Source organism: Mytilus galloprovincialis, chromosome 6 (assembly GCF_965363235.1).
Source record: "Mytilus galloprovincialis chromosome 6, xbMytGall1.hap1.1, whole genome shotgun sequence".
Lineage (NCBI taxonomy): Eukaryota > Metazoa > Mollusca > Bivalvia > Mytilida > Mytilidae > Mytilus > Mytilus galloprovincialis.
Window position 1 is genome coordinate 1,153,198 of NC_134843.1, and position 23,890 is coordinate 1,177,087.

At 33.7% G+C, this 23,890-nt stretch overlaps 1 protein-coding gene across 2 annotated transcripts in view; it reads left to right on the forward strand.

Moving 5' to 3' along the window:
* Positions 1–550: 550 nt before the first annotated feature.
* Positions 551–23,890, forward strand: part of LOC143078661 (small conductance calcium-activated potassium channel protein 2-like) — a 59,439-nt gene continuing 36,099 nt past the window's right edge. Inside the window, exon 1 of one of the 2 annotated variants that reach the window (XM_076253534.1) lies at positions 551–762. In XM_076253534.1, coding sequence (XP_076109649.1) covers positions 709–762 — 54 coding nt within the window. In that variant the 5' untranslated portion in view covers positions 551–708. Of the gene's footprint in view, positions 763–21,021; positions 21,188–23,890 lie in introns of those variants that run through there. The other variant, XM_076253536.1, reaches the window with a different exon arrangement.

A 23,890-nucleotide genomic window follows, 5' to 3' on the forward strand; every position in this document is an offset into this window, starting at 1 on the left:
AATACATCTAACGAACTAATTATAACTGAAGGTTAAAGCATTTATGTCAACAACTTCACAAGAATCAAATGGTTGCTGCCTAAATGTAACGAACTACAAAGGAGTCGAAAAGTAAATCATACATGTAACGAACTGCCCAAAAAATTATTACTTTTCGCTTCACACAATATTTGACAGAAGGAACAAGTGATGTCATAGTTTTCAATTCACAAATTGCTTGAACGACAGTTAAACATGACCTATCTCATCTTGAAAAATATCTACTAGGTAGGTATATTTCAATATATGCTATAACTTATGTTAGCAAATCACAACTTTCCAAAGACTTTGGCCATGAGTTAAAAAAAAAAGTGCTTAAATGTCAAATAAGTTGTTATAAATATAGTATATATATATAAACTCATGAGAAATCTGTCTAATTACGTTATTAAATGATCACGTTTCCATTGTAAAAGTAGATTTAAAATGATCAATGACAACGATACATTTCTACGTCACACTTTCTTTGTTGTCTTTAAATAAAGAATTGCTATATTTTATTTATAAACAGGTTGTGGGTGACGATTTAATGCTAGGACAGTTTATTTTTATTTAGGATTACTGACATTTTACAATTGTAAACGTGTACTAATAATGAAAACAGTGTGTATTGGGCCAAGAAAACCTTGAAGAGGAGCGAACGGAGAAAGAAGAGAATTGGTCATTGAGATGACCATAAGACAGGATGACCAAAGCCGATCTTGGTCAGATATTGAAGACTTTGTAAGTAGCATTTAGTTTATAGCAAAATTTTTGATCTCATCGAATAAGACAGATTTCTTTAACGGAACATGCACAACGGAACATGCACAGCAATGGTCGCAGACAATTATAGACCTTTTCTACAACATACATTATGCATGCAATACTTAAATGAAAATGTTGCCCTGCTTTCGTCCTGTTTCTTGACATTACTATTTTAAAAAGCACAACGATATCATATATATCTCCCCTTTATGCCTGGATTAAGATGAATGTTTATGCATCATGATTAAGTGATTGTTTTCCACTAGTGCATATAGATATCGCTACACCGAAGAAGGTTAAAATTATAGTTTATTGATTGAAGTTTAAAATTACTATAAGTATTATTCATTTGAAATTCAAAGAATATAAAATTATTATTATAAATTTTAAAATTTCATACCTTAATTCAACGACTACTGGTCTGAATTTTGCTGAAGTTCATTGAATGACTGCTTTTAAGATGTGATTTAGAGATGTTTTCTATCAGGTAAAGTGAATGAAGGTAACGGTATTGAATTTGACAATTTTCGGGTATCCGTTAAAATATTCGCTTAGTAAATTTACGCCCGGAATCTTCAAATACATTTAAAAATCATCACGCATCTCTTTATTTTACATTTAGTTTTATCGACTAATACCAAAATCAGATGTCGTTCATCATTTAATAAAACGATTTTTATGCCCCATTTATGGACATTATGTTTTCTGGTCTGTGCGTTCGTTCGTTCGTTCGTTCGTCCGTCCGTCCTTTCGTTCATTCGTCCCTCTGATCGTTCGACCGTCCGTCCGTCTGTCCCGGTCAGGTTAAAACTTTTGGTCGAGGTAGTTTTTGATGAAGTTGAAGTCCAATCAACTTCAAACTTATTACACATGTTCCCTATGATATGATCTTTCTACTTTGAATGCCAAATTAGGGATTTCCACCCATTTTCACAGTCCATTGAACATAGACAATGATAGTGCGGATGGGGAATCCGTGTACTGGGGAAATTTTCTTGTTTAACATTTTTTTCGTGAGTTTCAAGGAAAAACGAAAGCCGTGAAATAAGCTTACAATTCAATGTCGAACACAAAGCCAAGACATTTGTTGAATGTCTGTTGATTTTGGTGATGTTCGAGTGTTTTTCGTTTAACCAATTTTAGGAGGCGCAAGTCCACTATCACATATAAACTGGAAATATCGAACGCCGATTTGCTGTATGACTGGACTTACTCCTATATATATATATATATTATCACTAAGATTCGGTTAAGATCTGAAATTAAGGAAAAACGAGACGATTTTGATTGTCTCCGTTTCCAGTTATATCGAACCTGCATAGAATGTATATAATTATGTATAAATAAATGTTAGTTGATTCGCTGTATCTATAATGATTTCATTGAAAGAATATCACTGATTGAGAGGGTAAGCTGCCGAAAAAAGAAAGATATCTTAATGACAAACTAAGTCATCTCGTAGGAAGTTTTACGTTCGCAAACTCGATTCAATGTTTAATCCTATTCACAGAGTTTTATGATTTTTTTTAAATCGTTAAAATCGGGATAACTTTCATTGCTCAATATGTAGGTTAGATAAATCGTTTTTTTTTCTGAAATGTTGTTAAGGCGTTTTTAGTCAAAAAGTATTATTATAAGACGTTCTGCACCACAGACAGAGTGGTATTAGTAAAATGCTAGTATAAGAGCACCAATACAACAAATTATTAACATCATGCACTGAAGCATGCACTATTTGGTATTCATGCCAACCTATCCGTAAACAAACCTCTTAAAACAGAATTACGTATTAAATATAAAGAAATAAATGCAAGCGTCTAGCCTACTACGTAACAAGTCAGGTCATTCTTAAATTGACTATGAATGAAACCTTTGCTGTTATAAGTCTTTTTACTAGTGAAATGCATCAATGAATGGGGAAAACTGGACATCTTTGATGGTAAGTGAAGTAATATATATTTCAGTTTGTTTGAAACTGATTTTGTTTTACCCCTTAATGCCTGATATAAGCATGGAAGGTTTGGCGCTTTTAAACTTAACCTAGCTCCCCACTAGTTTCACCATTTTTAGCTCGATGGGGTGAACCTTTTATCATCACTTGACAAGGGAAAAATAGAACATAGGGATAAAATGCAAGTTTTGGTTTTATATTGCAAACTGTTATTATTAGTTATCGAAGGTACGAGGATTACAATTTAATTCGCCAGACGAGCGTTTCGTCTACATAAGACTCTTCAATGAAGGTCAGACCAAAATAGTTATATATAAAGCCAAACAAGTACAAGATTGAAGAGAAGTGGCGGATCTAAAAGGGGGGGGGGGGGGTCCGGAACCCCCTTTTTTGGACGATCAATGCATTTGAATGGGGTCATGAAGTTGGAACCCCCCTTTTTAGCTCATCTGGCCCGCAGGTCCAAGTGAGCTTTTCTCATCACTTTGCGTCCGTCGTCCGTCGTCGTCGTTAACTTTTACAAAAATCTTCTCCTCTGAAACTACTGGGCCAAATTAAACCAAACTTGGCCACAATCATCATTTGGGTATCTGGTTTAAAATATGTGATCCGGCTAACCAACCAACATGGCCGCCATGGCTAAAAATAGAACATAGGGGGGAAATGTAGATATTGGCTTATATCTCTGAAACCAAAGCATTTATAGCAAATCTGACAGGTAAGGTATTGTTTATCAGGTCGAAATCTATCTGCTCTGAAATTTTCAGATGAATCGGAGAACCCGTTGTTGGGTTGCTGCCCCTAAATTGGTAATTTTAAGGAAATTTTGCCGTTTTTGGTTATTATCTTGAATAATATTATAGATAAAGATAAACTGTGAACAGCAATAATGTTCAGCAAAGTAAGATCTACAAATAAGTCAAATGACCAAAATGATCAGTTGACCCCTTCAGAAGTTATTGCCCTTTATAGTCAATTTTACCAATGTTTCTTAATTTTTTGTAATCTTTTACAAAAATCTTCTCTGAAACTACTAAGACAAAATGTAACCAAACTTGTCCACAATTATCATAAGAGAATCTAGTTTAAAAAATGTGTCCGATGACCTGCCTGCGAACCAAGATGGCAGACAAGGCTAAAAATTGAACATAGGATAAATGCAGTTTTTGGTTTATATCTCTGAAACTGAAGCATATAGAGAAAATCTGACTGGTGGCAAAAATGTTCATCAGATCTAGATATATCTGCCCTGAAATTTTCAGACAAATCTGACAACCAGTTGTTGGGTTGATGCCCCTGAGTTAGTAATTTTATAGAAATTTGGCAGTTTTTTGCTAATATCTTAGATATTATTATAGTATCTAATGATATCTTATACTATAAATTATGATTTTAACCTTATTTTTCATGATTTCCAAAGCATCAATAAATAAAGGCAGGGATCTCCATGGATGAAAATTGGACGATGGGAGAACTTTCATCGTCACAAACCGTGTCTACGCCGTACAGTGTCTCGTGATCGAAAGTACGTCATCCCTCTATGTAAGGAATGGTGAACATGCTTATTCATGAGCTTATTTAAATTATATCAATATTTTCATTAATTGCTGTTTGTAACCATTCAAATGCCAATCCTTTCGAGAATGACCAAAAGCTGTCATGAAAGTCCCCATGCAGTGTTCTTGCTATTTTTGGTAATTGTTATGGGGGTTAAAAATCATAAGGAGCTTTTTTCACGGGCACTGTCAAATTCAGAAGTCATGAACCCTTTACCGTTTATATTTACTCTACCATTCGTCACATCGTAATACATGTACCCAGTTTTAAACTCGTTCAACTTTGTACTTGTTTGGCTTTATAAATATTTTTATATGAGCGTCACTGATGAGTCTTATGTAGACGAAACGCGCGTCTGGCGTACAAAACTATAATCCTGGTACCTTTGACAACTATCTATCAATTAAGCAAACCAGGTCGCATTAATCTGCATATTACCGTTCATAGATGTACTGATCCAAAAGATACCAGTGTTGTTTGATTCTTATCTTAAAAAGAAAAATCCAGTGTAAGCAAAATATATATGTATGACTCAAATCTATGGCGGGTTCCAAATCTATGGCAGATTCCTAATCTATAGCAAATGTAACGTTACCAACGTCAAACAAATCAAATCTATGGCAGATTTTTGTTTTCTCCAAATCTATGGCAGATCTTTTTCGTAACGTCACAATTGAATAACGCCATTACATCGTCGCTGCCGAATACGACGGAACCAATGGATTTGAACACCATTTCAGATGAAATGTGATGTACCGATCGAAGCCCGCGTTGAATAAGGACATCGATGGTTTTCAGTACCGGAAATTTCATAAGGATTTATAAAAAATATTTTACGTCTGGCAAAGGTTATAAACTGAAAGATCAAATTACCTGATACCAATGTGATTAGAATTGTCATCAAATAAAAAAAAATTAACTAAAAATAACATTATGTGAAAATTCAAACTGTTCATTTTTAGTTGTCTTTTTTTATATAAAAACCTGCCTTCTTGTTTGTTGAGGGACTTGAACTAGTTGGTTTAATGAATGGGCTAAACAGGTATCATGCATTAAAAATTATTGTTTTAACCGGGCGCATCATTTAAATATTTCAGTCTGTATTAGGATATATGAATTCATCATTTATGAAATGTTTTGGTTGACCATTATGAAAAGTTTATTTCACAAATGTTTATAGATATGCTCCCGTTGTCGTATATTTCCACTTGTTTAAGACAAGTCATTGGTCGTATATATATACTGCATTGTTTCCCATTTGCACAAATTTTACCATAGGTTTTGAAACAACAAAAATCCGCCATATATTAGGAAATTACAAAATTTGCCATATATATATAGATTAGGGTTTTAAAAAATCTGCCATAGATTTCGGATGGCATGACGTCATATTTATCATAGATTAGGAATCTGCCATAGATTTGGAACCCACCATAGATTTGAGTCCTATGACATGTGCTGAAAATACTGGAAATAAAGTATTATATGAATAACAAATCAATTTTCTCCTATCATAAATCGTGTCGTAAATAATGATTATTGGAAAACAAAAGCCTTCTTTGAACTTGAAATTATCAATATCATGTAAATCAAATTTAATCTGTGTTTGGTAATGAAATGTGGATATAAACAAAAAGGCTAAATGATGTAAAACAGACAATTATTTAGTATATTCCACTAGGACTAACTTGCATGTTCAATTATACTCAGTCTCATTAATCGACAAATATATTATGAGTTGCTTTACAGTTTATTATAAGGTCAAGGTTGCTTCATTTCTTTACAATATAGGACAATTATATAGTTTATCTAATTTAGTTACAGCCCATAATTAAATCAAATGTCATAGGAAAAGTATTAGTGTTCCTTAAGAAGAAGATCTAGAATAAGATGATATGATAGGCATTAAAATGAAGATGAAAAAGAAAAAATCTTGAAATGTGATTTTACTATGAACAATTAAATAGATCAATGGTACAGCCCATTTTTGCTGTTCTTCTCTCGCATGTTGACGCAGAATTTAGCGATGAACTAACTAAACCATCTTATGTTCTGTTCGGGATGAACTAACTAAACCATCTTATGTTCTGTTCGGAGTCAATATTGGTCTGACAATTTGTTTAAATGTCAAGCGCGTTCTGGTAATTATGTTTACTCAACAGCTATTTTGGTTTTATTATAAGAGGTCTCAGTCAAAAACGTATTGTCCAAACGAATCTAAACAATTCTCACCATCATAAAGTTTATTAAATTCTAAGATTCGTAGTCAAACTGCACGTTTAGCTTGAAGATTCAAAATCTAGTCAACATGCCACTGCCTTAACCGCTCCCACATTTCAAAAATGTTTTCACGATGGTATTGCAGTGTTTAAAACGAAAGCAATTTCTGCATGGTTATTCAAAATGAAGAACAGGCGTTTTATGTATTTATTTAGAATGTTGACCGATTTATTTTTAGCGTTCACTTGTTCTGTAGATATTATTTCGTATGTTTTTTTTTTTTAGCTTTACCATATTTCGGTCAACTTATATCACCTCAGTCGTTAAAATTGGAAAAATAATTAGAAAAAAATCATTAAAGTTTCTATTTATGACTTACGATTGAAGGTCAACGGTGATGTGTATTGACCAAAACATCTGACGTTTCTCTATACGGTAACATCTGTATAGAAATAAATAACTTTGTATTGCTTTTATTATCAATTGAGGCTCTATACATTGTTATATACTTAATTTAATCAAATGATGAATGAATATTTAGAAATGTTTTGTAATGAAAAAGATAATACATACCGAAAAGGTAATCAGGCGCGATTTATAAATTGTTTACATTATGCTAAACACGTGTGCTCTTTAAAAAAATTCCTAGTAACACGGTTGTTCATCATGTCATGGTAGACATTCTTTGATTATCTTTGACTTACTTAAGCAATTCTAACGTTTTATACCCTCCGCAACAGATAAAGTGATATTCTTACTCTGATTGTCCGTTCTTGAGCTTTGTTGCTGCCTTTTCTTCTTTATTAAAGTCATACGATACAGTTTTGATCATACTAGGCACATACTATGAGATGAGTTCTGTGATGTACCCTCTTCTACTGCAATTTTCACGTTGAAATGGTAGTCCTATAATACAAGACTTCGTATGTACATATCATTTGCATTCAACTTTTTTTATCGGCTATTAATTAATGCTGAACCACGAAACAAAAGTATCCGACAGTATACTTTGCGATTCAGAAAATAAGAAAACAGAACGCTCAAAATAATTTGAAACAGTAAAATAAGAATGGCAAAGCTGAACAGAATTTTACTTCCAAGCATTTTTTTTTTATCAATAACGAATATGATTTATATGATTAGTCTCCATATTCATATAGAAAATAGTATTTTTTCTCAATCAGACTAAGGCTGCATTTCTTTCTAACCAAAATTTTGTAAACGTTGTGTGCCGTTTGTTGTTGTTTTCTAAACGCTACGAAAGTAGAAACAAATACAACGTTTAATAAGTCTTTACTGACCCTATTTGAACTTTAAATTATGTATGTACATGTTGTTGGTAAACAGATTTTTTACAAACGTACAAAAAAATATATCGTTTATTCAAGTTCAAGTTAGAAACAAATGTAGCGTTTGTACTAACAAACGACGAACGACAAACTGTAGACGCATCTTTAGCGATTGCATAGTTTGTCAAAGTTTATGTAAACTTTGCAAACGTATGTTAGAAACAAATGATCAAAACATGTGAGCGCTTTGTCGTTTGCATCGTTTGTGTTAGAAAGAAATGCACCCTAAGTTACAGCCGATATATACCCAGACAACAAGGACAAATCATTTGTTTAACTTTTATTCCTTACGCCCAAACCTCGCGTCTGTGTAATTGAGCTTGATTCGTTTTATCAGAAAATTCAACTCATATTAAATTTTACCTCTTAAACAATGTACTTTTCACAAATTTACTTTTGTCTTCAATATTAAATGTGCAGAAACAGGAAAAAACAATTAACAAATTAACTTATTTAAATACTAGTATAATCAAGGATTTGTGTGTATAGTATTACTATACAAATCATTGGTACAACTCAATACAAAATCCATTTGAATTTTTGGTTAAAATGACATTTAATTTTCGCGAATAGTTCAATTGTAAAATCGCATTTACAATATTTTGACCTCGAGCATCACTGAAGAGACATTAATTGTGGAAATGCGCATCTGGTGTAGAAAAATTAGTATCGTTTATGTTATTATAACATTTTTCGCTACCTCTTCTTTAATTATTACGGCCAGTTTGTAACATTTAATTTTTTTAAAATATATCCTGGTTCGATCGGTCGAAATATAGCTCTCATGAAAATAAATGAACCAAGTTAAAATTATACCATGTCCCTCTAAAAGTCAGAATATGACGCTATATATATATACCCTAAAATGAATAATCAGAGTCATAAATACCAAAGTTTGAAACAAGTCAAATGTGAACCTTTTAATCATCATATGTATGACATAAGTTTAATAGAAACATAACTATTGTTTTACCTTGAACTGTTTTGAAGATAATCAAGATTTGTTCCTCTTTAAATTGTCAGTTCATGTTTAGACTTTTGGACATTATTTCTGATTACACATTATACCTTTTTAAACTTTAGTGGACAGTTGTCATATCAATTTCTCCGTATTTTTTCATTGGGAACATTGTTGACTATTGTCTGTCATTTCGTCTGTTGTTTTGCCGTTGAGGTTGTCTATAATTCTTCTGTCTGTTAATTTTGATTGTTATAAAAATCTTTTTATTTTTTTTTATACTTGTTCATATTAAACTATATTAGACTATAATAAATACTGTTGTTTTCTGTCTTTTGAACAATAACGCGTTATTTTTTTCCAATTTAACCGGTTAGATAGAGATTGGTTGCGCATGTTTACATCGTGTTCAGTCATTAAAAGGAAAGGAATGTCAACATTGAAAGTGAAACAAAAGTGAACCACTTCGTTGACTGTTGATTCGATCCATAAAAAGTCATTGTTATACAGGTAAAACTATAATTTACCTATTTCTAACCAATAACAAGAAATCAAACAGACCTAGAAAAAAAATCCAATTGCACGAGGTCGCTATCTTTTATGTTAATATCGGGTAATATGACGATCGGCAGTCTTCGGAGGTCTTCTTGATAGTTCATTAGATGGCGTCTAGACAAAAAGAGACACGAAATTCTGACATATTTTATCAAATATATGCATTCCATTCTCAATTTTATTATTCTTGTGCATAATTTATTTCAGAATTTGTTTAATTTGGATATACGTTTTAATGTGTTATTAATCAAATATGAGAATTTGAGTCAAATCGGTGAACATGAATTTGACGGCTAATACTCGTTTAACTTGTTGATAGTTTTTCGTCCTGAATATGCATTAATAAATAACTGCCTCTGAACGTTAAGTATTACCAAGTTATTTATAACCAATCAATGTGTTTTTTAAACCTTTGAGTTTTGAACTGTTATGTCACAAAAACAAGGAGCAGATATTTTTGGTCTTTAAAAACCACACGACTCCTTAACTCGGAAAACGAAAATGCAAAAATATACTTTATTTCTTCCAAGTGTACACCATCTGCAAATGATGTCTTACTAATATAACTGAGTAACATTTTTTTAATCGGTCCATTGTCTTACATTACCTCCCACGTAACACTACAAGAGAAGTTAATTATTGATAAAACACACTTAAAACACACTATAATGTAACATACAATTATTTCTACATTAGCTATAGTCAAACCCGACAAAACCGCTGTCCCCGGGAGACGTTATCTGTGGTTATATTGGACCTGAAATTAACAACATCTTACACATACACGAAGAACGAACTGTGAAATATGGTTTATTACTTGATAATGGGGATACATAAAGAAAAAGGAATGGCTTATTACTGTTTTCTATTACGGACGTTATTTCTAAAAGGTAGGAACATCTAATAACTATTTCTTTCCCCCTTTCCAATCTAGATTTACCTTTTGTAAACATTACAGATGATGATCTATTTTTAAATTATATTAGCTTTTACTGTAAGTATTTATTAAGATCATAATTAATGTGAAGACATATTTTTACTATAAATGTTAGGACTATCAAATACGGAACAAATAATTTGACCTTGTAAACATCGTAATAATGATGATCCAGTTACATCATCAGATGGGGTCCTAGCTCCTTCCTCGGCTTTTCGGCGCTATTCCACAACAACCTCCAGAGGTGCACCAGCTCAGGTGAACAGTCTGAAACTGAAACTAGATGGCTTACATGTTGCTCCCGATATGTCAGCTTATGTAACTGCTGCACTGTCACTGATTGATGTTTTCATCGGAGCTGTTAAAACTTCTCTTCTATCATAAGTCCATTATTTACACAAAATGTCTTAGTTCACATACTAGTATCTCTAATTTCCACTTTTCCAGATTTCATTACCCTTCCTCCATATCCACTGTACATGATGCCACTTCTGCTTGTCTACACACTTCTGAAATAAGCTTCTTCCTCTCTGCTCCTACCCCTCCTAAGGTCCTGAGAGTTTGCCATACCGTCTATCCCGCAAAACCCCTGAACCATACTTCATAGGCAAGGCATCACGTTCTCCATCCCTTCTGTTGGCAATCTTCTACAAGCTGTTGGTATTTTGCAGTCATCATTTCGTATGCCTCATTCATCCTTTGACCCCAAGGGACTGTCAGTTCCAGCAACACTGTTAGCCTGGTTCCCCATGACCGTATTACCATATATCTGATCTTCGCGATGTTGCTGCTATTTCTACTGGGAAGCTCATACGTTGCTGAATATCTGCAGTAAATTGCTAGTCTGTTGCTGTTGCAAGGATCCAAAAGCCTTAAAGTGTGTTTTCCTCCAGTCTTCACAAAGTTTATGAAAGTGATGTTTTTCTTGACCTTTCTCTTCTTCTTCCTGTTGATGTCCAACCTGGCTGCTATTGTTTTTAGTACACTATCATGTCTCCATGTGTACCTACCATCTTTCAGTACCACTTGACATGACGACAACACATGTTGTAGAAATGCTGGTTTGTCTTTGCATAAGGTGCACATTGGATATTCTATCAACCCCCATATATAGAGATTTGATGGATTTGGTAGTACAGCATACACTGATCTCAGAAGGAAACTCAAAAGGTACTCCTCCATTCTCCAAATCTCAGTCCAAGATAAGGCCCTGCTTCTAGCTCCTTTCCAATTTAACAAGCTATATTGCTGCTTCACGCCGTGATGTTCCTGCTCTCTATCTGTCGAACTTCCTGCTCTACCAAATCTCTCTTTCCCTTCTCATCTGCTATATCCCATCTAGGTTTTGTTGTCATACCAAATCCTTGTATCCCTACTATTGGGAAACCGACAATGACCCTGTGTCATATTCTAGTCACTGATTCTTTCACTGCTTCCTCTGCTTTTCACTTTCTTCCTGTCCGGATCTTCACTATGGGTCCTCTTACTTTTGCGTATTTGCTGTCCCTCAACAATTTTTACTGAAATAAATAGGACTATCAAATACAGAACAAATAATAAAATAATGTAACTTTTTAAACCGTGCCTTTTAATAGAGAACCAGATATATAAATTTTCGTTTTATGCCTTCGCTTCGTACCATAACATGTCGAATTTAGCTACCAGATTAGGTAATAATGTCGAATTCAGCTAGGCATATTAGCTAATAATGTCGAATTCAGCTAGGCATATTAGCTTATAATGTCGAATTCAGCTAGGCATATTAGCTAATAATGTCGAATACAGCTAGGCAGGTTAGGTAATAATGTCGAATTCAGCTAGGCATATTAGGTAATAATGTCGAATACAGCTAGGCAGATTAGGTAATAATGTCGAATTCAGCTAGGCATATTAGGTAATAATGTCGAATTCAGCTAGACAGATTAGGTAATAATGTCGAATACAACTAGGCAGATTAGGTAATAATGTCGAATTCAGTTAGTCATATTAGGTAATAATGTCGAATTCAGCTAGGCATATTAGGTAATAATGTCGAATTCAGCTAGGCAGATTAGGTAATAATATCGAATTCAGCTAGGCATATTGGGTAATAATGTCGAATTCAGCTAGGCAGATTAGGTAATAATGTCGAATACAACTAGGCAGATTAGGTAATAAAGTCGAATACAGCTAGGCAGATTAGGTAATAATGTCGAATTCAGCTAGACAGATTAGGTAATAATGTCGAATTCAGCTAGGAATATTAGTTTATAATGTCGAATTCAGCTATGCAGATTAGGTAATAATGTCGAATTCAGCTAGACAGATTAGGTAATAATGTCGAATTCAGCTAGGAATATTAGTTAATAATGTCGAATTCAGTTAGGAATATTAGTTAATAATGTCGAATTCAGCTAGGAATATTAGTTAATAATGTCGAATTCAGTTAGGCAGATTAGCTAATAATGTCGAATTAAGCTAGGCATATTAGCTTATAATGTCAAATACAGATAGGCAGATTAGGTAATAATGTCGAATACAACTAGGCAGATTAGGTAATAATGTCGAATTCAGCTAGGCATATTAGGTAATAATGTCAAATTCAGCTAGGCATATTAGGTAATAATGTCGAATTCAGCTAGGCAGATTAGGTACTAATGTCGAATTCAGCTAGACAGATTAGGTACTAATGTCGAATTCAGCTAGGCAGATTAGGTAATAATGTCGAATTCAGCTAGGCATATTAGCTAATAATGTCGAATTCAGCTAGGAATATTAGTTAATAATGTCGAATCCAGCTAGGCATATTAGGTAATAATGTCGAATTCAGCTAGGCATATTAGCTAATAATGTCGAATTCAGCTAGGCATATTAGGTAATACTGTCGAATTCAGCTAGGCAGATTAGGTAATAATGTCGAATACAACAAGACAGATTAGGTAATAATGTCGAATACAACTAGGCAGATTAGGTAATAATGTCGAATACAACTAGGCAGATTAGGTAATAATGTCGAATTCAGCTAGGCATATTAGGTAATAATGTCGAATACAGCTAGGCAGATTAGGTAATAATGTCGAATTCAGCTAGGCATATTAGGTAATAATTTCGAATTCAGCTAGGCAGATTAGGTAATAATGTCGAATACAACAAGACAGATTAGGTAATAATGTCGAATACAACTAGGCAGATTAGGTTATAATGTCGAATACAGCTAGGCATATTAGGTAATAATGTCGAATTCAGCTAGGCATATTAGGTTATAATGTCGAATACAGCTAGGCAGATTAGGTAATAATGTCGAATTCAGCTAGGCATATTAGGTAATAATGTCGAATACAGCTAGGCAGATTAGGTAATAATGTCGAATTCAGCTAGGCATATTAGGTAATAATGTCGAATTCAGCTAGGCAGATTAGGTAATAATGTCGAATACAACAAGACAGATTAGGTAATAATGTCGAATACAACTAGGCAGATTAGGTAATAATGTCGAATTCAGCTAGGCATATTAGGTAATAATGTCGAATTCAGCTAGGCAGATTAGGTAATAATGTCGAATACAACAAGGCAGATTAGGTAATAATGTCGAATACAACTAGGCAGATTAGGTAATAATGTCGAATACAACTAGGCAGATTAGGTAATAATGTCGAATACAGCTAGGCAGATTAGGTAATAATGTCGAATTCAGCTAGGCATATTAGGTAATAATGTCGAATTCAGCTAGACAGATTAGGTAATAATGTCGAATACAACTAGGCAGATTAGGTAATAATGTCGAATTCAGTTAGTCATATTAGGTAATAATGTCGAATTCAGCTAGGCATATTAGGTAATAATGTCGAATTCAGCTAGGCAGATTAGGTAATAATATCGAATTCAGCTAGGCATATTGGGTAATAATGTCGAATTCAGCTAGGCAGATTAGGTAATAATGTCGAATACAACTAGGCAGATTAGGTAATAAAGTCGAATACAGCTAGGCAGATTAGGTAATAATGTCGAATTCAGCTAGACAGATTAGGTAATAATGTCGAATTCAGCTAGGAATATTAGTTTATAATGTCGAATTCAGCTATGCAGATTAGGTAATAATGTCGAAATTAGCTAGACAGATTAGGTAATAATGTCGAATTCAGCTAGGAATATTAGTTAATAATGTCGAATTCAGTTAGGAATATTAGTTAATAATGTCGAATTCAGCTAGGAATATTAGTTAATAATGTCGAATTCAGTTAGGCAGATTAGCTAATAATGTCGAATTAAGCTAGGCATATTAGTTAATAATGTCGAATTCAGTTAGGCAGATTAGCTAATAATGTCGAATTAAGCTAGGCATATTAGCTTATAATGTCAAATACAGATAGGCAGATTAGGTAATAATGTCGAATACAACTAGGCAGATTAGGTAATAATGTCGAATACAACTAGGCAGATTAGGTAATAATGTCAAATTCAGCTAGGCATATTAGGTAATAATGTCGAATTCAGCTAGGCAGATTAGGTACTAATGTCGAATTCAGCTAGACAGATTAGGTACTAATGTCGAATTCAGCTAGGCAGATTAGGTAATAATGTCGAATTCAGCTAGGCATATTAGCTAATAATGTCGAATTCAGCTAGGAATATTAGTTAATAATGTCGAATCCAGCTAGGCATATTAGGTAATAATGTCGAATTCAGCTAGGCATATTAGCTAATAATGTCGAATTCAGCTAGGCATATTAGGTAATACTGTCGAATTCAGCTAGGCAGATTAGGTAATAATGTCGAATACAACAAGACAGATTAGGTAATAATGTCGAATACAACTAGGCAGATTAGGTAATAATGTCGAATACAACTAGGCAGATTAGGTAATAATGTCGAATTCAGCTAGGCATATTAGGTAATAATGTCGAATACAGCTAGGCAGATTAGGTAATAATGTCGAATTCAGCTAGGCATATTAGGTAATAATGTCGAATTCAGCTAGGCAGATTAGGTAATAATGTCGAATACAACAAGACAGATTAGGTAATAATGTCGAATACAACTAGGCAGATTAGGTTATAATGTCGAATACAGCTAGGCATATTAGGTAATAATGTCGAATTCAGCTAGGCATATTAGGTAATAATGTCGAATACAGCTAGGCAGATTAGGTAATAATGTCGAATTCAGCTAGGCATATTAGGTAATAATGTCGAATACAGCTAGGCAGATTAGGTAATAATGTCGAATTCAGCTAGGCATATTAGGTAATAATGTCGAATTCAGCTAGGCAGATTAGGTAATAATGTCGAATACAACAAGACAGATTAGGTAATAATGTCGAATACAACTAGGCAGATTAGGTAATAATGTCGAATTCAGCTAGGCATATTAGGTAATAATGTCGAATTCAGCTAGGCAGATTAGGTAATAATGTCGAATACAACAAGGCAGATTAGGTAATAATGTCGAATACAACTAGGCAGATTAGGTAATAATGTCGAATACAACTAGGCAGATTAGGTAATAATGTCGAATACAGCTAGGCAGATTAGGTAATAATGTCGAATTCAGCTAGGCATATAAGTTATACTGTCGAATACAACTAGGCAGATTAGCTAATAATGTCGAATTCAGCTAGACAGATTAGGTAATAATGGCGAATTCAACTAGGCAGATTAGGTAATAATGTCGAATACAACAAGACAGATTAGTTAATAATGTCGAATACAACAAGACAGATTAGGTAATAATGTCGAATACAACTAGGCAGATTAGGTAATAATGGCGAATACAACTAGGCAGATAGGTAATAATGTCGAATTCAGCTAGACAGATTAGGTAATAATGTCGAATTCAGCTAGAAATATTAGTTAATAATGTCGAATTCAGTTAGGAATATTAGTTAATAATGTCGAATTCAGCTAGGAATATTAGTTAATAATGTCGAATACAGCTAGGCAGATTAGGTAATAATGTCGAATTCAGCTAGACAGATTAGGTAATAATGTCGAATTCAGCTAGGAATATTAGTTTATAATGTCGAATTCAGCTATGCAGATTAGGTAATAATGTCGAATTCAGCTAGACAGATTAGGTAATAATGTCGAATTCAGCTAGGAATATTAGTTAATAATGTCGAATTCAGTTAGGAATATTAGTTAATAATGTCGAATTCAGCTAGGAATATTAGTTAATAATGTCGAATTCAGTTAGGCAGATTAGCTAATAATGTCGAATTAAGCTAGGCATATTAGCTTATAATGTCAAATACAGATAGGCAGATTAGGTAATAATGTCGAATACAACTAGGCAGATTAGGTAATAATGTCAAATTCAGCTAGGCATATTAGGTAATAATGTCGAATTCAGCTAGGCAGATTAGGTACTAATGTCGAATTCAGCTAGGCAGATTAGGTAATAATGTCGAATTCAGCTAGGCAGATTAGGTAATAATGTCGAATTCAGCTAGGCATATTAGCTAATAATGTCGAATTCAGCTAGGAATATTAGTTAATAATGTCGAATCCAGCTAGGCATATTAGGTAATAATGTCAAATTCAGCTAGGCATATAAGGTAATAATGTCGAATTCAGCTAGGCATATTAGCTAATAATGTCGAATTCAGCTAGGCATATTAGGTAATACTGTCGAATTCAGCTAGGCAGATTAGGTAATAATGTCGAATACAACAAGACAGATTAGGTAATAATGTCGAATACAACTAGGCAGATTAGGTAATAATGTCGAATACAACTAGGCAGATTAGGTAATAATGTCGAATTCAGCTAGGCATATTAGGTAATAATGTCGAATACAGCTAGGCAGATTAGGTAATAATGTCGAATTCAGCTAGGCATATTAGGTAATAATGTCGAATTCAGCTAGGCAGATTAGGTAATAATGTCGAATACAACAAGACAGATTAGGTAATAATGTCGAATACAACTAAGCAGATTAGGTAATAATGTCGAATTCAGCTAGACAGATTAGGTAATAATGTCGAATTCAGCTAGGAATATTAGTTAATAATGTCGAATTCAGTTAGGAATATTAGCTAATAATGTCGAATTCAGCTAGGAATATTAGCTTATAATGTCGAATACAGCTAGGCAGATTAGGTACTAATGTCGAATTCAGCTAGGCAGATTAGGTAATAATGTCGAATTCAGCTAGGCAGATTAGGTAATAATGTCGAATTCAGCTAGGCAGATTAGGAAATAATGTCGAATACAGCTAGGCAGATTAGGTAATAATGTCGAATTCAGCTAGGCATATTAGCTTATAATGTCGAATTCAGCTAGGAATATTAACTGATAATGTCTAATACAACTAGGCAGATTAGGTAATAATGTCGAATTCAGCTATGCAGATTAGGTAATACTGTCGAATTCAGCTAGGCAGATTAGGTAATAATGTCGAATTCAGCTAGGCAGATTAGGTAATAATGTCGAATTCAGCTAGGCATATTAGCTAATAATGTCTAATTCAGCTAGGAATATTAGTTAATAATGTCGAATCCAGCTAGGAATATTAGCTTATAATGTCGAATACAGCTAGGCAGATTAGGTACTAATGTCGAATTCAGCTAGGCAGATTAGGTAATAATGTCGAATTCAGCTAGGCATATTAGCTAATAATGTCTAATTCAGCTAGGAATATTAGTTAATAATGTCGAATCCAGCTAGGCATATTAGGTAATAATGTCAAATTCAGCTAGGCATATTAGGTAATAATGTCGAATTCAGCTAGGCATATTAGCTAATAATGTCGAATTCAGCTAGGCATATTAGGTAATACTGTCGAATTCAGCTAGGCAGATTAGGTAATAATGTCGAATACAACAAGACAGATTAGGTAATAATGTCGAATACAACTAGGCAGATTAGGTAATAATGTCGAATACAACTAGGCAGATTAGGTAATAATGTCGAATTCAGCTAGGCATATTAGGTAATAATGTCGAATACAGCTAGGCAGATTAGGTAATAATGTCGAATTCAGCTAGGCATATTAGGTAATAATGTCGAATTCAGCTAGGCAGATTAGGTAATAATGTCGAATACAACAAGACAGATTAGGTAATAATGTCGAATACAACTAGGCAGATTAGGTAATAATGTCGAATTCAGCTAGACAGATTAGGTAATAATGTCGAATTCAGCTAGGAATATTAGTTAATAATGTCGAATTCAGTTAGGAATATTAGCTAATAATGTCGAATTCAGCTAGGAATATTAGCTTATAATGTTGAATACAGCTAGGCAGATTAGGTACTAATGTCGAATTCAGCTAGGCAGATTAGGTAATAATGTCGAATTCAGCTAGGCAGATTAGGTAATAATGTCGAATTCAGCTAGGCATATTAGCTAATAATGTCGAATTCAGCTAGGAATATTAGTTAATAATGTCGAATCCAGCTAGGCATATTAGGTAATAATGTCGAATTCAGCTAGGCATATTAGGTAATAATGTCGAATTCAGCTAGGCATATTAGCTAATAATGTCGAATTCAGCTAGGCATATTAGGTAATACTGTCGAATTCAGCTAGGCAGATTAGGTAATAATGTCGAATACAACAAGACAGATTAGGTAATAATGTCGAATTCAGCTAGGCATATTAGGTAATACTGTCGAATTCAGCTAGGCAGATTAGGTAATAATGTCGAATACAACTAGGCAGATTAGGTAATAATGTCGAATACAACTAGGCAGATTAGGTAATAATGTCGAATTCAGCTAGTCATATTAGGTAATAATGTAGAATACAGCTAGGCAGATTAGTTAATAATGTCGAATTCAGCTAGGCAGATTAGGTAATACTGTCGAATTCAGCTAGGCAGATTAGCTAATAATGTTGAATTAAGCTAGGCATATTAGCTCATAATGTCGAATTCAGCTAGGCAGATTAGGTAATAATATCGAATTCAGCTAGGCATATTACCTTATAATGTCGAATTCAGCTAGTCGTATTAGGTAATAATGTCGAATTCAGCTAGGCATATTAGCTTATAATGTCGAATTCAGCTAGACATATTAGCTAATAATGTCAAATACAGCTAGGCAGATTAGGAAATAATGTCGAATACAGCTAGGCAGATTAGGTAATAATGTCGAATTCAGCTAGGCATATTAGCTTATAATGTCGAATTCAGCTAGGAATATTAACTGATAATGTCTAATACAACTAGGCAGATTAGGTAATAATGTCGAATTCAGCTATGCAGATTAGGTAATACTGTCGAATTCAGCTAGGCAGATTAGGTAATAATGTCGAATTCAGCTAGGCAGATTAGGTAATAATGTCGAATTCAGCTAGGCAGATTAGGTAATAATGTCGAATTCAGCTAGGCAGATTAGGTAATAATGTCGAATTCAGCTAGGCATATTAGGTAATAATGTCGAATTCAGCTAGGCATATTAGATAATAATGTCGAATTCAGCTAGGCATATTAGGTAATCATGTCGAATTTAGCTAGGAATATTAGTTAATAATGTCGAATCCAGCTAGGCATATTAGGTAATAATGTCGAATTCAGCTAGGAATATTAGTTAATAATGTCGAATCCAGCTAGGCATATTAGGTAATAATGTCGAATACAGCTAGGCAGATTAGGTAATAATGTCAAATTCAGCTAGGAATATTAGTTTATAATGTCGAATCCAGCTAGGCATATTAGCTTATAATGTCGAATTCAGCTAGGCATATTAGGTAATAATGTCGAATTCAGCTAGTCATATTGGGTAATAATGTCGAATTCAGCTAGTCATATTAGGTAATAATGTCGAATTCAGCTAGGCAGATTAGGTAATAATGTCGAATTCAGTTAGTCATATTAGGTAATAATGTCGAATTCAGCTAGGCAGATTAGGTAATAATGTCGAATTCAGCTAGGCAGATTAGGTAATAATGTCGAATTCGGCTAGGAATATTAGGTAATAATGTCGAATTCAGCTAGGCATATTAGGTAATAATGTCGAATTCAGCTAGGCAGATTAGTTAATAATGTCGAATTCAGTTAGGCGTATTAGCTAATAATGTCGAATACAGCTAGGCATATTAGGTAATAATGTGGAATTCAGCTAGGCATATTAGGTAATCATGTTGAATTCAGCTAGGCATATTAGCTTATAATGTCGAATTCAGCTAGGCATATTAGGTAATCGTGTTGAATTCAGCTAGGCATATTAGCTTATAATGTCGAATTCAGCTAGGCATATTAGCTAATAATGTCGAATTCAGCTGGGCAGATTAGGTAATAATGTCGAATTATGTCGGGCATATTCTTAATTCATATATTACAAAATATGTATCTGATAAAAGATATTTTGATGTCCCATGATCTTATGATGCTTCTCAGGTGTCCTAAAATTTTATGGTTAGCCCTATTACATGTATCTCAGATTACCCATACAGGGGCCCGGCGGATACATCCAATTTTAAAAGAAGGGTTCCAACCCAGATGAAAGGAGGTATCGTTCCAAATATAAGTTCCCATTCAAATAGATATAAGAAGATGTAATATGAGTGCCAATGAGACTTCTTTCCATACAAGTCACAATTTATAATAGTAAACCATTATAGGTCAAAGTGCGGTCTTCAAAATGGAGCCTTGGCTCACACCGAACAACAAGCTTTATAGGGCCCCAAAAATGACATGCTTTGATCGTCCTAAAAGGGGGTAACACTTAATGACATTATGGAGTTTCCAAGTACTTCATTTTTGTAAAAAGTCAAGACCCTCAAAACATGTTGTAAAGAAAACTTTATGAATTGATCGAGAATTGTATATGTTAAATGTCAACTTGAGATGTAACAATAACATCAAGTTAGACATATGTTTATCTGACTGGTGGTCAGACGATGACTGGTATCCTAGGACTGGACAGTAAGAAGAAGGACGGGATGTCCGAACCGGTAAGCTCTTCCTATGATTGTACGACTTTGCCCCCCGCAGAGCTATAGAAAAACAGTACATTAACGGGTGTTACACGGACTCTTTTTAAACGATACACGGACTCTTTTTAGTTGTTACACGGACACTTTTTATGAATAGAATCACTCGTGCATGCTCAGTGAGTTCATGGGCACTTTATCTTTCAATTAGATTTGAACTTTTTGGTTCACCGACTTATTTCCCGTCTTTTTATTGAACAACACCAATATCTTTTTTTTTCAAACATTTCCAGTTAATTACTATTCACATCAGTACACTAAGGGATTAGACATTTAACTTCAATAGTGGGGGGTATTTTCTCCTAAAATAGATATTTTGGTCCCAAATTATATGAGAAAAAAATTATTATGATCAAGCAGATGACAAATTAATGTTTTGAATGATTCCTGATTTTCCAAATATCGTTAATAGTGCTCATTGGCGGATCCCAGGGGGGGGTGGGGGGGGATCCGGGTGTTGGAACCCCCCTTTTTTGTTGGCCGATCAATGCATTTGAATGGGGACATATAGTTGGAACCATCCTTTTTAAAATGACTGGATCCGCCCCTGGTGCTAATTTAAACAAAAACATTTGGGTGATGGCGCTGAAAAGTAAATAGTTAATATACTCAAAAAAGAACATACCGCCCCCTTTATGAAGCAAAATATTCGGTCAATAAATGTTTTCTTAAATATATGGACATGAATAGTATTTTGGACAATGCTGAAAGTAAAGAAAGGATGATACTGACGTGAACATTTCAATAAAAAATAAGACAGGAAATAAGTAAATAAAAATCAAATCTAATATCAAAAGATAAAATACCTATCAACTCACCAATGCACGATTGATCCTATAAACAAAAAGTGTTCATGTAATACACGTCCAAATAAGCAGCAAATCTAGAAGAAAATCATTCAACTTGTCATCAATTTTGGGCGGTAAGCTGCGATTGGATCATATGGTAACACGTGTTTAATCCCGATCAACACTTGCAGATCTAGAGACGAGCATGAATTTAAAAAAAAATCAAAGTATATTCCTGAATATATATAATATTAAGACAAAATCCATTTTTTTCATAAATATTTCATTCACTAATGAAGTAGGAAATTCATTCTTTTGATACCTTTATATTGTTATCGAATTTATATCAGTGGCGGATCCATGTCTAAATCCAGAACAAAACAGGGGGGTCCAACTTTATGTCCCCATTTAAATGCATTGATCTTCAAAAAAAGGGTTGTTCCAACCCGCGGGACCCCCACCACTGCATATTAAATTCATGTATTTGGCAACAAACGCGCGATTTTTACGATTTTTTTTTAAGGGGGAATGGCGGGATTTAATGGCTCAAACTGCATTTTTTCATCAAATATAAAGATCACAGCCTGTGTATTTTAAAATGAATTAGCCCCCCTCCCCCTCCCCGCTTTCCGTTTTATTCATAAAAATCAAACATTATCTTACCTACCACTAAAATATTCCTTAATATATTACTTTTTTACGAAGTTGCATTTTAAAAAGATTCCTGATTTATTTTCTTGAAAAAAATCTCGGTTGAAGGGAAATGAAAAAAAAAAATGTGTTTATACTTTAACTTACATTTACTGCTTTATGGCTATCAAAGATTCTCAAATGTTTAGTCTTGCTTAATGTATTATTACTTGAAACGTCGTACAAGTCAGATAAAAAACAAAAGTAACAAAAGAAGTAGGCCGGTAACAACCAGCCGAATAGTTTTTCTGCACTTGTAGTCAGGTCAAGGTCCTCGGCTATCGCCTCGGACCTTGACCTGACTACTCGTGCAGAAAAACTATCCGGCAACGGTTGTTACCGGCCTGTTTCTTTGTTACCTTTGTATTTTATCTAATACTTGTTTAGTTTAGGTCTCCTTTGCATATACTCAATGTGAAAATCATGCACTTTTATATAGCAAGGCTATTTTTAGTAATTGAATATATTAATTGATATAAAAATAAACAGATTTGAAGAGGTTTAAGTACAAAAGAGCAAATCAAAATATTCACAGTGGAAACAAATAATAATATATGTAACGATGTGTACAGAGTCAAACCCTTAGGAAAACATAAAGTCTCAATAAATTCTTTGGCTACATGAATAATTAATTATTCTCAATAAAGTCCGTGGCTAGATGAATTAATTATTCTCAATAAAGTCCGTGGCTAGATAAATTAATTATTCTCAATAAAGTCTGTGGCTAGATGGATTAACTATCATTATTTCAGGCGAAGGATACGTTATTGGGTCGCGTATTTCGTCATTTTGAAATTTTGTATTTATCTATTCATTCATTCATTCATTCATATCTTTATTTCCTCTTTACAGAGATTACATGAATTATATAATAATGAACAATACATTAAAACATTAATAACAGAACATATAAATGATAAAGTTGTGAGAAATACGCAATATTTACATATAAATGAAAGTGATCAGTTCAAAAGCAAAAGAGTTTATATCGCGTGCTGTCGATATTACATGTGCTAGCATTATACTATATTGTTCAATTGACGATTGTATTCGGATGCAGATTTTGTTACATGGATGTAGCAAAGTCGCTTGAATGACTCTAAGTCGGGATCACTAAGCATGGTTGAAGGGTTTTTTCCTAGACAGATTGTATATAAGGAATCATCATCACATTCACTTAGTTCAA